The 15,547-nt window shown below is 64.7% G+C and overlaps 1 protein-coding gene across 2 annotated transcripts; it reads left to right on the plus strand.

The window, feature by feature from the left end:
• The first annotated feature begins 534 nt into the window (after nucleotides 1-534).
• TMEM59L (transmembrane protein 59 like) lies at nucleotides 535-7,872 on the plus strand. Of its 2 annotated transcripts, none has more exons than XM_074928100.1 (8): nucleotides 535-762; nucleotides 2,350-2,455; nucleotides 2,723-2,817; nucleotides 4,647-4,793; nucleotides 4,889-4,982; nucleotides 5,340-5,454; nucleotides 5,584-5,725; nucleotides 6,000-7,872. In XM_074928100.1, exons 1-8 carry the CDS (start codon nucleotides 604-606, stop codon nucleotides 6,159-6,161), a joined length of 1,020 nt encoding a protein of 339 aa, XP_074784201.1. In that variant the 5' UTR covers nucleotides 535-603; the 3' UTR covers nucleotides 6,162-7,872. The 2 variants fall into 2 exon arrangements, with proteins under 2 accessions (XP_074784201.1, XP_074784202.1); XM_074928101.1 differs by having other exon boundaries at nucleotides 5,608-5,725.
• Nucleotides 7,873-15,547: the final 7,675 nt, after the last annotated feature.

Genomic DNA, 15,547 nt, shown 5'->3' on the forward strand with positions numbered 1-15,547 from the left:
GTGTCCCCCCACAGCCCCCAGTATCCCCCCGCATCCCCCAGTGTCCCCCCACAGCCCCCAGTGTCCCCCTGCATCCCCCAGTGTCCCCCCACATCCCCCAGTCCCCCTACACCTTCTGGACCCTGAGCACCCCCCGATCCCTGCCCCCCCCTCCATCCTCCCGCATCCCGGGGTCCCCCCGCATCCCCCGGTGCCCGAGCACCCCTCGGACCCTAAGCCTCCCCCCTCCTCCCTCTTCCCGGGGTCCCCCTGAACCCCCCCCGCCCACTGAGCATCCCCGGGTGTCTGTACATCCCCCGGTGCCCCACCACCTCCGGGTCCCTAGCGCCCCCCCCCGCCTCCTCCCGCATCCCCCGGTTCCCGAGCATCCCCCGGTGTCCGCGCACCCCCATCCTCCGCACCCCCCTCTCCCAGCATCCCCGGGGCCGCGCTGCCGGGGGCTGCCGGTGCCGGCGGAGCTGCGGCAGGATGCGGCGGCTCCCCCCGCCCCCGGCTCCCCCCCCCGCCCGGCGCACGGCGCGTCACGGCGGGGCCGGCGGCGGCGGCGGCGGCGGCGGCGGTGGGTGCGCTCCGCTCCGCGCCGCTCCGCGCCCCGCGCCCGCCATGGCGGCTCGCCACCCCCGGGCCCTGCTCGCCCTCGGCCTGGCCTTGGCCACCGCCGCCACCGGCGCCGCCGCCACCGATCCCTTCTCGCCCCAGCTGGGAGATACGGCCGGGTGCCGCGGGCAGTGCGGCCGCAGCCTGACGCACCGAGCCGCCGCCGTGAGTCCGGCCGGGCACCGGGGGGGGCAGCGGGGGAATCGGGGGGTACCGGGAGCATGGGGAGCATCGGTAGCAGCGGGAGTACCAGGAGCATCGGGGGCATCAGAGGGGGCCCGGGAGCATCGGGGGGGGGGACTGGGAGCACGAGGGGAAATTGGGAGTGTGGGGGGTATTGGGGGCACTGGGGGTATTGGGGGTACTGGGCGGTATTGGGGGTACTGGGCCTATTGGGGGGGACCGGGAGCATCAGTACCAGGAGCATCGGGGGCATCAGCAGGCGACCGGGAGCATCGGGGGGGGCGACACTGGGAGCATGAGGGGAAATTGGGAGTGTGGGGGGCACCAGGGGTACTGGGGGGGACGGGGGGTATCGGGAGCATCAGGGTACCAGGAACGTCGGGGGCATCAGGGGGGTATTGGGAGCACCAGGGGAAATTGGGAGGGTGGGGGGCACTGGGAGCAGTGGGGGCATTGGGAGCACCGGCCGCACGGCCCCACAGCAGCCGCCCTCGAGGGGGCACCGGGGGAGCCCCTGCGGTCACCTCCGCTGCGGCTTTGGGGTGCCCCCGGGGAGGGCATCTGCCCCGGTTTGGGGTGCCCGCGGTGTTTTGGCCTATCCCAGCTTTGGGGTGCCCCCCAGGTCTCCCCCACCCTGGCTTTGGGGTGCGCTTGCTGGCAGCGGCAGCTGCCCTGGTTTGGGGGGGCCAGCGGTGAGGCCTTGCCGGGGACGCAGCGGGCGCTTGCCCCCCAACTGCCCTCCTGGCCCCCGTCCCCCGCGGTGGTGGCAGAGGGGCCAGCGGGGTTGGGGACAGCCAGTTCGAGCGGGTGACACCGCCGCAGCAGCGTGGGCCAGCCCAGGGCCGGCTGCTGGACCGGGAGCATCACGGAACACCCCGGATCGGAGCTGCCACGGCCGTGCCGCGCCGGGGGGGCCGCGCGATGGCACCGGGGCTGTCCCCGAGCCCCCACGGTGGCAGGGCCGCATGTAGGCCAGCGCTGGCAGGAGCCCCCGCGGCCCCCGCTGCCGGCGGTGGGCACGGAGCCGTTTTCCCATCTGGCTGGAGCTGCCGCCCTGCCAGCACCCAGCCCTGCCCGCGCTCCCCTGGGCCCCCCCCGGGCCAGGGGACCCCTCACCTGCACATGCAGACGCACACAGGGACCCCCGCAGAGGCTCAGTGCCCCCCCCAGCATCCTCCCCAGTGTGTTCCCAGCGCTGCCAGTACATGCACCCCCCTCCATGCACACCCACCCCGGTGCAGCCCCCACCTCCGGTGCTAAGCGCCCCGACAGAGCTGGGGGGACCTGCCACATCCTCGATGGGGTCGAGGCCATGCACCCCCCACCATCGGGTGCGAACCATGGCGGGGGGGGCGTGAAGGCCGCTCTGCCTCCCCCCCCCAGGGGATGCCATCGCCCCGGATTTGGGTCCCAGCCCCTGGATTCGGGGTCCCAGCCCTGGCTGGGGTCTTGCGGTGGTGCCCAGTGCCCCCCAGCTGGGTGCAGGGGGGCGGTGGGGGGGGTGTCCGGCGCAGCCACGGGGCTGAGCTCGGTGCCAGCTTCGCGCTCTCCTCCTCCTCCTCCCCGCAGGATGCTGTTCTCAACGCCTGTTACCGGGGCTGCCGGCTGTTCTCCATCTGTCACTTCGTGGATGCGAGCGCTGAGCTGAACACCACCAGAGCCCAGTGTGAAGCAGGTGAGGAGCCGGCGGCCCAGCAGCCCCCGCACCCCAAACACCATCCCCGGGGGGGGTCCCCCACGTACTGCCGGCACCCCCGTGACACCTTCCACCCTCCCCGGTGTCCTGCCCCTGCTCTGCCCCGCGCTGTGCCCCGGGGCCGCAGCCGGACCCTGCTGCAAAGCAAGCGGGGTGCAGATTTACACCCACCGGGTGTAAATCGGGAGGGGTAGGGGGTTCATCACCCCCTAATCCTCACCCCCTCGCGCTGCTCCTGCCCCGCAGCCTGTGCCGAAGCCTACAGCAACGCAGAGGAGCAGTTTGGCTGCATGACGGGGTGCCGCAAGCAGCTGCCCGAGGTGGAGAGCAGGAAGGAGAAGGTGAGGGGCTGGGAAGATGGGGAGCCCCTGTTCCCTCCCCCCTTAACCCCCCCGGCCTGTCCCTGGTGCCACCATCCGTGGCTCTGCCTTGTCCCTGCATCTGGCTCCTTCCACAGAGGGGCTGTGGGCAGGAGGTGGGGGCTGGATGTGCCCCCCCCAGGGCACCCCGGCTTCTCCATCCCCCATGGGACTGATGGGGACCAGCCGGGGGAGGCATTTGCCTCCATGAGGAGCCGTGGGGCTGCCCTCGGGGTGGCTCCTCCGGCCACCTCAGCCCTCACCTGACCCCCAGCGTGGGGCCATGGGGTGTCTCGGTCACCCTGGGCACGGCTGGGACCAAAGTTTGCCCAACCCCAACGCAGTGGAGACGCTGCTGAGCCCCCCAGGCCACCCCCTACCCGGGACCCCACGGGGGAACGTTGGGACGTGGTGACTTGGCCCCTGGGTCCCATTTGAGGAAGGATCCCTTTGTCCCGCGGGAGCTCAGCCCAGTCCCCGCTGTCCCTGGGGAGGGAGGCTGTAACACCCCACAGCGCAGCGCATCCCTCCCTCCCTCGCTCGCTCCCTCCTCCCAGCCATCTGTACCTCCCTCCCTCCCAGCCTGGCCTCCCCCACCAGCAGCCTCGCTGCCCGGTGAGCCCCGACGCGGGGACCCGACTCCCCTCGGTGCCTTCCCAGCCGGGTCAGGGCCAGGCACGCTCCCCGCACGCTCCCCGCACGCTCCCACCGCCCCGCGAAGCTGCATCTTGCTTTATTTCATGTCCTGTTACTCGTGCCCCCGTGGATGGGGGCTCTGGGCGTGCTGGGGGATACGAGCCCACCGCCGGCCCGTCGCGCTGCATCATCCAAAGCTTAAAAAACAGATTAACTGGGCTCGGCCCAGGCTGCTGCAGATTTGGGCCAGGCAGGAGGATTACGCCGAATTCCCAGGGTGGGAGATTTTGACCGGTGATTGTTGCAGATTCTCCCAGTTTGGATCTGTTATCCTTCCCAGCAACTGGCAACGCTTTTTCCTCCTACATTTAATTCATTCAGCTTTTACCCAATTAATTAAATTAGACTTTGGCCCAAGGTAGAGGCTTTTGGCTTTGTACACGTGCAGATGAGGGTGAATTTGTGCTGTAGAAAGCTGCAGCTCCTTCGAAAAACCATTTTGCAGCTTGTTTTTAAGACCTTCCCAGTGTCTGATCCCATTTCCCAGCCCCTCTCCGAGGTCAGGGATGAGCATCAGGGGCGACCGGCTGACAGGGAGGGCTGTCACCCCCTTCACCCACCCAAAGCATTTTTTCCTTCGGGTTCCCAGACAAGCAGGCAAAGCAGATTTAGCATAATAATTAGATACAGAATCTGACCTATTTATTTCCTGTTTGCTGGTTTGACCGTGCAAGGGGCTGTCGGAAAATGTTCGAAGCCAGTGGCAGGGAGCAGCCAAGCGGATTCCAGCAGGGATGCTTTAAAAATAACAAACTGCCGCGACGGCCAAGAATCCAGGGCACGGAGAGGCTGCCAGGAGAGAAACGCCCTCGGCATCTCGGCCGCTGGCTCCTATTGTTTAAAGCGCTGGTGTGAGCGTGGGGGGCTGCTGAGGGGCTGGGTGATGGCCCCGGGGCTGGGTGATGGCCCTGGGGACCGCAGCCCCCCTGCCCTGGCTCCGTGACCTTCCTGGGGCCGGACCAGGGGTCCTGCACGTCCCCACCCCTGGGAGAAGCGGGCTGAGCCCCGGAGCTGAGTGCCTGGTTCATCCCGGCCACATCCTCGGGGTGGGATGTTGTCTGCCAGGGTGGGTGGCGAGGGGACAGCGGTGACACGATGTCCCTGCTCCTTTGCAGAGCCTGGAGCTGAAGGCACCGTCGTTCTCCATGTTGGATTTGGTCTCCACCTTCTGCAACGACATTGTCAGCTCAGCCCAGAGCTTCATCTCCTCCACCTGGACCTTCTACCTGCAGGCGGACGACGGCAAAGTCGTGGTGTTTCAGGTGGGGGTGTCCCGCCTCCCCTCTCTGCTGAGTGCTGAGGGGGGGGACACCCCTTTGCTCACTGCTTTCTCCCTCTTTCCCTGCCACCCCCCCAGACCCAGCCCGAGATGGAGTATCCCGTACCCGAGGTGCAGGAGACCCAGCCAGCGCAGCCAGGACCGGGCCCCCGCGTCCCCCAGCCCCACACAGGTGCGGGGCAGGGGGGGTGGGGATCCGGGTTTTTGGCTTTGGGGGGGGCCCAGGAGCCACCGCGCCCTCTTGGCTCTCATCTGATTTCTCCAGAGCTCAACAAATTACCCGCTTCTCGGGTGTGATTAACTTCCCCCACCCCGCACCCACGCAGAAAGGGCTGAGTCCGGACTCGGGACCGGCTCCAAGGAGCTGCCGGGATCCTCTGTGCCCCCCCTCAGCGGGCAGAGGGTCTGTGGGGGGAGAGGGGACCACCCCGCACCCCTGCACCCGACTACGTGCTGGCAAGGGGATGGGGAGCGGGGCAGGGGTGCCCATGGTGGGTGCCCGGCCTCAGCATCGTCTCGCCCCCACCAGGCCCCCGGGCAAAGGGGGAGAAGCCCCCCGTGAAGGAGCCGCGGAGCAAAGCCAAGGCTCAGCACCCCCCGGACCCCCCGCAGCCGGAGCACGACTTCCTCGGCTGCATGTCCAAGTAGGTGCAGTGGGGCCGCACGGGGGCCCCGGGGGGGGCCTGGAGCTGCCGGATACACCGGAGCAGATGCTCCCCCTCTGCCCCCAATTCCCACCCCGTGCCCTGCCATAAACTCGTCCTTTTTCTTTGGCGGGGGGTGGTGGGGTGTTACAGGCGCTCGGGCCTTCCTCGCTGGATCCTGGCCGCCTGCCTCTTCCTCTCCATCATGGTGATGCTGTGGCTGAGCTGTGCCAGTTTGGTGACTGCCCCCGAGCAGCACGTCAAGACCCAGGTATGGGGTGAGCGGTGCTCAGCGCAGCCCGGGGGGGTCCTGGGGCGAGGGGGGGTTGTCCCTGACACCCTTGGTCTCCCCATCACGGCTGGGGGAGCTTTGTGGGGCTGAGCTGTGGCCGTACAGTGTTTGTGGTCCCTGGCCACCATGCTGGGCTCACCGGCGTGTCCAGGCTGTGCAGTACGTCCCCAGCCAGCCCCAGTGTTCCCAGTGGGGGCAAGGGGGTCCTGTCCCTTGCTCTGGGGCTGCACTGTCCCCTCTGCTTCTCTTCCAGCCTCTGAGCATCAACGGGGACAAGGAATACCTGGAGGACCTGGACGGCCCCGGCACCTTCCCCCTGCCACCCGTCATCGCCGTCACCCTGTGCCCCGCGCACAGTGGCGAGGACGCGGGGCCGCTGCCCCTCAAAGTCGACCTGGACAAGACCGTCCTGTAGCGCTCCCACCCCTTCCCGTCACCTCCACGCCACCTCCCCATCACCGTCCCCACGGCATCATCTCCCATCCCGCCCCGCTGCCCATCCCCGGCTCCTGGAGGGGCACCTCTGGGTCTGGCCCGGGGGGGACCGGGGGTACGATCTGCCTCGGTCCCGCTCTCCTCCCCAGGGATGGCCACTGCGGAGGAGGCTCCCGGGAGCCGGGCAGTGGCTTTGCCTCCTCCGTAGATGTGCTGTTTGCTGGGATCCTGTTTTCCAGCGCTTGAGAGCCAAGAGAGGAGCTGCCAGAGCGGGGAGGCTGGGGGGAGCCCGTCCTGGCGGTCTGTCTCCTCCCGACCGGAGCCCCCGGGGCCCCGCAGCCCTCCGGGCATGGGTCCAGCGCTGGGCAGGAGGGAGCCGGCTGCGGTGGGGGATGGAGAGTGTCTGCAGCGTTCTGGGCTTTGGCTCGGCACATCCCCGGCCTCCCACCTTGGGCTGAGCCTCCAAGGCGCCGTCTCCGGCCCTGGGAACTCCCTTCCGCCGGCCGGAGCCGATTGCCTTGGGGAGCCGAAACGTGGCGAATGGATTTGGCGTTGGCAGCCGGAGAGAGGAGCGGATCTTGCCGCCTCCGTGCCCACGCGAGGACCCAGCCGGCCCCTTCCCGGAGCTGCGGAGGGGCCCTGGGGTGGCTCCTTCCCCTCCCTGCTCCGTGATGCCTTTGGGGTGGCTGGTCCCGATGCCGACGGGTTGTTGGTGGGACCGAGCAGGGGACAAGGTGGCGTTTCCCTCCCTTGTGCTGCTGCGGCGCGTCCGAGCTCGGGCAGGAGGTGGGAGCTGCCGGGACGCCCCCGTCCTGGGCTCAGCATCCCTTGCCCGATGCCAGGAGCGGCTCCGCCTGCGGAGCTGTAGCTGATGGCAGGACCTAGCAGGTCCCAGCCTCCGGGTCCCTGTGCTCACAGCGCTGCCCTGGAAGCAGGGGGGGGCCAGCCCTGGGGTCTCCCAGCCAAGCGGGGACCCCCTTAGCTTGCCCCAGCACAGCCCCTCTGCGTGGAGGGGTCCCCTCCCTCCCCCTGCTCCCCAGGGCTCTGCCCCGGGGCATCTCCCCCTCTCCCCGCCGTTCTCCATCACTTGACTTCGTGCATCGTTTCGTGGTTTGATTTGCACCAGCATGTGGTTCACCGGCCCCTGGCGCCCCGTGGGGACACCCCCGCGCTGGGGAGGGACGGCTCGGCGGCGGCGGTCCCTGCCATCCCCACGTCCACCGACACGTCTGTACAGATTAACTTATTACCCCCCACTCCCCACCCTTGGGTTTTTAGGCTCTCTCCGTGTGCCAGCTGCTCCCCGGCGCTGAGCGGTCTCGGGGGGCCATGGCGTGGTGGGGTGGGGGGGTCTCGTCCCCCTCCTCACTGGTTTTGTGCTGCTCCGTATCACTTTCACCCGTGCGACATATCTGGGTTTGGGGAACTGGGTTGGGGGGGGTGGGAGGGTCTCGTGTCCGTTTTGGGGTACACTTTTCATTGTTGCTTTTGGCCGCTTGGCTCGGTTAAAGCTCGGTGGAGTCTGTGGTGTTGTCCCGTCCCTGGGGTGCGACCGTGCCGGGCCGTGAGCTTGGGGTGGGGGGCAAGAGGGGCGGCCACGGAGCCCCCCCAGCTTCACTTCCAAAGGGCAAACCCAGCCCCAGGCTGGCTGGGCGGCGCGGACGGAGGGGAAATAAAAGGTTTGTACCAGACCCGGAGGAGTCGGTGGCTTCACGGGGTGTCCGTCACCAGGTGGGGAGCAGGTTTGAGCCCCTGCGTGGGGCTGGTGGCGGGGTGCGGGTAGTTCCCAGCTCACCAGGACGGCGAGCAAGCTGAGCCAGGATGAAACCTCCAGCAAACCGGAGAGAAATCCCCTGCTTGGGCTGTTTGGCACGGACACGGAGCCACGCTCCTCTCCGCTGCAGGCTGCAGGTTCACCGGATCGAGATTCAGCATCCAACGTTACAGGAGATGGTGTGTTCCCTGGGGAGCGGGTGCCAACGCCCGTGGGGTGGGTGGACAGGGGACTGCCGTGCACCCCAACACCTCCACCCCTCAGCTGCGAGGAGGAGGAGGAGGAGGAGGAGGAGGCTGAGCCAGGGCAGCGGGGAGGGCTGCGTGCCCATGCTCACGTGTGCACGTACAGGAGGGCTGCGCGACGAGGGCTTTTCCCCACCGAAAATCGCCTGCCGACACCCAAGGGCCCGTTTTGAGAGGAAAAGCGTAAATCGGGCCGTGCGTGCCCACGACACGTCAGCGAAACGCGCCGCGGCCGCCCGGGGCTCGAGGGCCGGGACGCGCTGGCACGTGCACGCGCCCACCTTTCCCCCGCCGCGTGTGTTTTTCCTGGCGCGGCGCCCGCGTCCACGCCACAGTCGAGCTCTCCCCATGCCAAGCACGACACAAAAGCTCACGCAAGGGCCTGGAGGCTCATTTTTAGCACTTCAGTAGCTCAGCGGGGTCCCGGCCTCGGAGCCAGCAGCAGCGCGGGGCCCCCGAGGAGCTGGGGGCTGGTGCTGGCCTCGGCTGCTTGTTTTCTCTGGGATGTGGAGCTGGGGACGAGGAGGTGCTGCCCGGACGTGGGGGGATGCTGGGGGGCTCGACACGAGTCCCAACCAAAGCAGATCTCCGAAGGGGATGCGGAGCCTGGTCGGCCGCCTGCCAGCAGCTGCTGCTGCCAGAGCACGGCCCCCGCCCGTCCCTAAATTGGGGGTGCGATGTCACCCCCACGCAGCGCTGGGTGCTGGAGGGGGATGCTGCGCTCTGCGGGCTGGGCTCAGCTGCCTGAGCAGGCGGGGGGGGACAGGGCTGGTGTTTTCAGCTCGCTGCCTGCCCTGCGGAGCGTGGGCCGGGCAGCCCCGGCGGTGCGGGGCCGGCGTGCGAGGCAGAGCCTGTGCCGTGGCCACATTCCCCGGGCGATGAGACTTGGGGGCTCGCAGGGTGTTCTCGGCAGGCAGCCTCGGGGGCCCGGGGTGGGCAGAGGGGTGCTGGGGGCCGGCAGGACAAGAGGGAAGGGCTGAGGGATGGGAGCCCAGCGCTGAGCAGCCTTTGGGGGAGGCACAAATTGATGAGCCAGAGGCAAGAGCCCCCCAGCTGGGGCCAAGCCACCGAGTGCCCCCGGCGGGAGTGTCCCGGGGTGTCTTTCTCCAGCATTTTCCATACGCACTGAGCCCCGATACGGGCCGGGCGAGGGTGCTGGCAGCCACTTGCCCCCAGACGCCCTGCGGTGACGGAGCAGCGGTTGGGTTCGAGTGGGAGCAAAGAGGGAAACCCCCCGGGATGGTGCTGGGGGGGGGGGAGAGCCCCAACACCGGGCTCTCTGCACCCCCCTGCCATGCAGAGGGAGGTGGCAGGGCACAAGATCGGTGCGGACAGCTGGTAAACCCTGCCCGCTGCGGGCAGCGGCTCCAAGCGGGTCCCCTCCTGGGATGGCAGCCGGGCTACAAACCGTGGACAAGCTCCTCGCCTTTAAACTGGAATCAGATTCCTTGTTGCTGGCTCGGGGGGGCAGGAAACCGTGCCCAGGAGCAGGTGAGGAGGGACCCCACTCTAACAAGAAGGAGACGCATGAAATTAGCTGGTTCCACTCCCCCCAGCAGGCAGCCGGGGTGTTTTCCATCCGACGCCTTTTCCTTCTCGCTCCCTCTTTTTATTTTTTCACGGGAGAAGCAAAATTCACCGTGTGTGGCCCCACCGACAGCCCGCGGGGGACTCGCACCCTCCCGCCAGCGACAAGGGCGCCGGGGACCGTGAGCCCACGGCCGGTTGCGTCGTCCCGCTCGCCCGCCGCACACCCGCCCGCAGGTCGGCGAGACATCACGGACCGGTACGTGGGGGCTGCTAGCCACGCTGCGGCAATAAGTGGCCTCCAAAAGCAGGGGGAGTCCAGCAAGCTGCCCCCCACCCTGCCACCACGGGCCCCCGCGCATCTCCCTGCTTGCGTGGTGCCGCCGCTCGGCCCCTGTGCTGAGGGTTGCGGGGGTCTCGCTGGCTGTGGTTGGGGTCGGTGGCCCCCCCCGGCTGCTCTCTCTGTGGCTGCTGTTCTCACCTCTGGAAAATGCCCCCTCCTTTCCCCCCCCCGGCAAGTCTCAGCTGCCGGGAGCTGGCCCGGCTCCACCGCTGCTCGCACACTCCAGCTGAGGAGCTGGGCCACGCGGCGAATGCATTTGCGCACGGATTTCCCTCCCCTCTTGCCGTCTGCTCCCAACGGTGCTGTTCGCCCCCATTTCTCACCGTGCTCTCCCGTGCCGAGGATGACTTCGGGAGCGCTCACAACTCCTTGTCCCGCTGCCGGGAGCCTGGAGCCCTGGGCCGTATCCCACCGGGATGTCTCTGCTTGGGAAGAGCGTTGGGGTGCCCAGGAGTGGAACAGCCGCGTGGGGCAGGACTCCGAGCAGGCCCTGCCTTGCACACACACGTGCCAAACCCCCATTTTCGTGATTTGTGACCGATTCTCCTGATTCAGAGTGGACGCGGTGTTGGTTCGCCTGGGTCTGTGCCCGTCGCTCCCTTTCCCACTCGCATCCCAGGGAGATGCTGCTGGACACAAAGCAGCCAGGGGGGGAGGTTTCTTCTTCTTGCCTTGTGTTGGAGGAATGAAAGTCTTTCATGTTTCAGGGTGAAACAGCGGCTCTGGGCCCTGCCAGAGCAGGGCTTTTGAAGATGATGGAAAAGAGCCTGGGCTCCTCTCTCAGCTGGGGAGAGGATATTTTCTAGCTGCTCCAGCTGCCTCTCGCTGCCCCTGGCCCGGCTCCTGCTAGCACATGGCTGCAATCCGGTGCTGTCCTGACCACCACACAGAGCTGTAAATTCAGCTTTAACCCCACCGGAGGAAAGTCTCCCTCCAGAGATGGAGCGAGGATGAGGATGTGGGGTGGGGACTTGGACAGGGCTTCAAAGCGAGCTCTGGCAGCGCCGCTGGCTTGCAGCACCTTCCCGACCCCGCGCGTGGGAGCTGAGCCCTCGCCCTTACAAATGCTCCTTCAGACAGCGCCGGGCACCGTCCTGGAGCCGGCAGCGAAGCCCTCGAGGCCTCCAAAGATGGAAACCTCATGGTGCTGCCAAAATCAGGCAGCCAGGCCGGCAGGGGAGCGCTGTGCCAGGGATGGCCACCCCGGGAAAACACATCCATGGGTTTCCTCTCCTCGTTCTCCTTCCTACGACCTACCCTAAAGAAGCGGAGCCACGGGTGATTCAACAACAACAAAACCAAACGAAAAACAATCTCCTCGTGCTAATGGGATTGGTTCTGTCCCTACCACGCACATTCCAGCCTGGCTCGAGGGACCGCTCGGGGCCGGGGGGGGGGGGGGGAAGAAGGGGAGGCTAATGAAGCCAAATTATTCTCCGTCTTCAAATGTCAGAGTTCAGCGCGGTGCCGCTGGCCGGGCCTGGCGCAGCTGCCGTGCCGTGGCGATGCCGTGTGGAGGCGAAGCACCCTCCCGGCAGCCGGCATGGAGCGCCTGCGCGCATCCAGCCCGCCGCCAAGTGACATGCATTTTCCATTCCCTGGGCTTCATTACTTCTTGGAACGCAGACCTCGCTCGCCGGGCCATGAGGGGCTTCGCTTCCCTCCGTGTTTATTTTCCCTGCCGTGTGTTCTTTTGCCAGGTGAGGAGCGCAGCCAAGCTGGTCAGGGAAAGCGGGGATGTGTGGTTGCGGTTTGGCCGGGCGGGTGGGAATCGGGCTCCCTGAAGTGCCGACGCGGCGGCGCGGCCCAGCACCTGCTCACCTTCAGGCGCTGGAGCCGACCTGCTGATTTCATGAGGACGACACGTGTGCTTAACGTTGCAGCACGTGCAGAGAGGATCTGCTGGATCGTGGCCTCGCGCTGGGGCCGGACGGTGCCGGGGACAGCCAAGGTCTCCAGCTGGCGTGGGAGCCGGCTCCCGCGGGTGCCGCGTGCGTCAGCTCGCCCCGCCGTGCGTGGGAGTGGAAGGAGCCCAAGATTTCTAAAAGAAGGTGTTCAGCTTTCCCCCGAGCCAGACTCCACGTGGCTCTGCTGTCTGCTTCCTGCTCAGCCTGCTCCTCCCGCTCGCTCTTCAGCGCAGGGAACAGCGGTACCTGCACCTCCCAGCACGGGCGGACACACACGCGTGTGTTATCTGGTCCGGATGGGATGGCACCCACGGGGTGGGTGACACTGCCCGCGGGTGGGAGCCTGCCCTGAGAGCCAGGTTGTCTCTGTCCCGGCAGGGATGCGTCATGCTTGGAGCCTCGGCAGCCGCTGCTGTGTGGGTTTGGCTCTGCAGCAGGAGGTTGGGGACCTGCAGGGCTGGTCTGTGCCCCAGGGTGTGTGGGAGCCCACAGACCTCGTCCTGTGCAGAGGGCTGGGGTACCCCCACATTTCTGGGAGCCCCACGTGCCACAGGGCTGGTGGCCAGTCTCAGCCACGGAGTTTTTTGTGGTGGCAACCAGCAGAGGAGGTGCTGAGGGGGAGAAGGAGAGAACATCTCGCCTTCACCAGCCTCCAGTGAGAGGCCAGTAATCTCTGAGGGAGATAAAACCTCTCCTGGCCTGAACGTGGCCGCGGGGAGCTGCAGGCAGGGTAACCTGGTGGGACAAAAGGGAAGGGAGAAGGAGCAGCTCACACGATGTCGTGGCCCATCTTCACACGGAGAGCCCCGGCTCCGCCAGCAGACGCACCCCAGCCCGTGTGCTCGAGCCCTCCCTGGGCTCACACGCTTGCTGGGATTACAGGGGGATTAGCAGAGAGCGATCTACCCAAAATCGAGAGGGAATAAAACCAGCCAGAAGCACAGGTACCGACAAAGCCCACAGCACCCTCCAGACACGCGTGGCAAGCGGGAGACGGAGCAGCGCTCGTCACCGTGGCACGGGAGCGAGAGGGAGGTCACTCGCAGACTCCTCCACAACAATAGCAAATAAAGGAACGGGGAGGCTTTGTTGTGCTGGGGAAAATCTAGCAAGAATTGGAGAAAAAAAACCCAACCACCTCGTTGCGGCCAGCTGTCCGCCTCCTCCACCCAACGCAAACTGCGTGGACCGATAGCGCTGCGAGCTGCGAGGAATTCCTGTTTCTGAGCACTTGCAGGATGAAATGAAAAGGTCGGAGGAAAAGGCAGCGCTGCCAGCTCATGATTTTGTCATTAGTCTCACAGTGTTGGACTCAGATTTTAAAGCCCCAGCTGTGGGAGTCGTGGGATCTGTGAGAGCTTGGCTTGCAGTAAAAGGTACATTGCTAGACCTCATGTTTTGTAGGGGGGGGGGGGGAAAACGTGAAAATATGACTCAAATACATCCTGATGGCTTAAAATGCAGATCAGAAAGAAGAATGTAAATAGTTTGGAGTTTATTCTTTTTTCTTTTAACCCAGTAAGTTAGACTTGTGATTTTACAGGCAGACCACCGCTCTCCACAGTAGGAATACCAGGACTGCCTTGATATACTGCGTGTGCAGAATAAATATATTAAAGTTGTGCAAGTTGCTCAGATGCTGTGCTAACACCGGTCGTAAAAATCACCTTAGATATAAGGCAGGCTCCTTGGGGAAGGGGCTAAGTGCACTCAACAAATAATGAATAGAAATAAAAATAAATATCAAATGGCCCATAAAATCAAACAATAATGGTAACTAAAAAGTTCCTGGATTTGCTGTGAGAGATAAAATCCCATCAGCGGTATGAAATAACAAGAAATAACCCCTTTTGGTTCCTTCTCCACATGACACAAGTCAGCACGCCTGGTCACCAGAGTAGTTATGGAATACATCTTCCTTCCAGCATCGTATAAATGCATTTTTCATGCTTTAAGAGACCTTCTGGGGTTCGATTTAACTGGGATCTGGGGAACATGTGAAAGGCATTTCCAGCATGCGGCACAGCCTGGTTTTTCCTGCAGGGGAAGCAGAGGTGTAACGTTCACAGCTCCCATCCACCGGCCCACCTGGGACAGAGAGGTCTGCAGCGAGCCGGCAGGCCGGCGGGGCCAGCCCTCGGCAGGGCTGCTTTATTGCTGTGAACCGAAATAGATGCACTTAAAATATCTACACGGACCTAAAAATAATAAAGAGAACACGTTTATTTTAAACCTTTTAAAAGATCGAGAGGTGTGCTGCAAATGTAAAGCTACAGAAAGCAGCCCCAGCAGAGAGTGGAGGTATCGGATGAAGCAGAGGTGGTGGCTGAGGAAGCGGGATGAGCGAGAGGGGCTGGTAAGGAGGGGCAGGAGCCCCCAAACTCCAGCAAAATTCAAAACGGAGAGGTGTGGGGAGAGCTCAGGTGGGAGCCACGCTTGCTCCCGCAGCTCTGCCTGGAAAGGGCACCGTGGCGAAGCGCCGGGGACGGAGAGCTGCGGGCTCTGCCGATGACTTACGGCATTAACATCCATCCGCTGCCTCCTCCCGCTCTCCCCGCGCCTCGGCGCGCTGACATCTCCTCTTCTGTGGAGGTCGGGTCTAAAATAACAGGACCCTGAGGTCCTGGCTGGGGTCTCGGTGCGCTGCAGCAATACAAATAGCAAATTAATAAGTACTGCTTCCCTTTCTCCCAAAGGTTTTACGAGGCTTAATTAATGAATGTCTGTAAAACGCATTTGGAGCTGGGAATGAAATGTGCTGTGGAAATGCCAAATATTTTTAATGCTCCAGCAGATTTAGAAGGTTTAAATAAGAAAAATACACAGCTTCGCCTCTGAAACAGATTGCTCTCCTTGAAGCGGGAGGGCTCCAGAACATGAAGTTTTCATCAGGCTGACTTGAAAGAGTATTTTCACGGCTTTCCAACTCCGTTTATTCTCATGTACGAATTCCCCCTTTCCCTTATACAGATGTGGAGGCCAAGGCATGGGAAATCAAAGAAATTTACCCCCAGTCGTTGGGAGAGCCACCGCTATGAATAATTGCCTGATTTCCACTGATGACTGGAATGCCCTCTAGACCGTCCGCTCTCTCCAGATGCGCCCCGGGTTTAAAAATTACACGGATCCCGCGACGTTTGGCCTCGTCTCCACCGGTCGCTTTGGGGAGAGCTGGGAGGGACTCTGACACCGACCATGTGTGGGGACGCGGGGTGGCGAAGGCATCCGTGGCACGGAGACGGCGCAGCCGGAGCGCTGCGATCTCCGGCGACAAGACTGCACCCTCTGGAGGGTACTGTTGCTCTTGCACAAAGCGCTTACGGCAATAAAACCCGGTCCGTAATCGTCCGGATGGCGTGGCGGGAGGCTTCGTCCCCGGGGTGACGGGCAGCGGCGTTGTCCCCGCAGTCCCGGGGTGGTTGCACACGCGATGGTCCCTGTGGGAGACGTTTACGGAGTCGTACGTGGAATCCCGAGGGGCAGCGCTCAGCGGTTGGGTGTGAGGCTGCGGGTGTTGGCGGCTGTTGGATGATGATGCTCGGCTGGGGGTGATGGAACGAGGATGCCCGT

The sequence above is a fragment of the Athene noctua genome, chromosome 27 (assembly GCF_965140245.1).
Source record: "Athene noctua chromosome 27, bAthNoc1.hap1.1, whole genome shotgun sequence".
In the NCBI taxonomy this organism is placed as follows: Eukaryota; Metazoa; Chordata; class Aves; order Strigiformes; family Strigidae; genus Athene; species Athene noctua.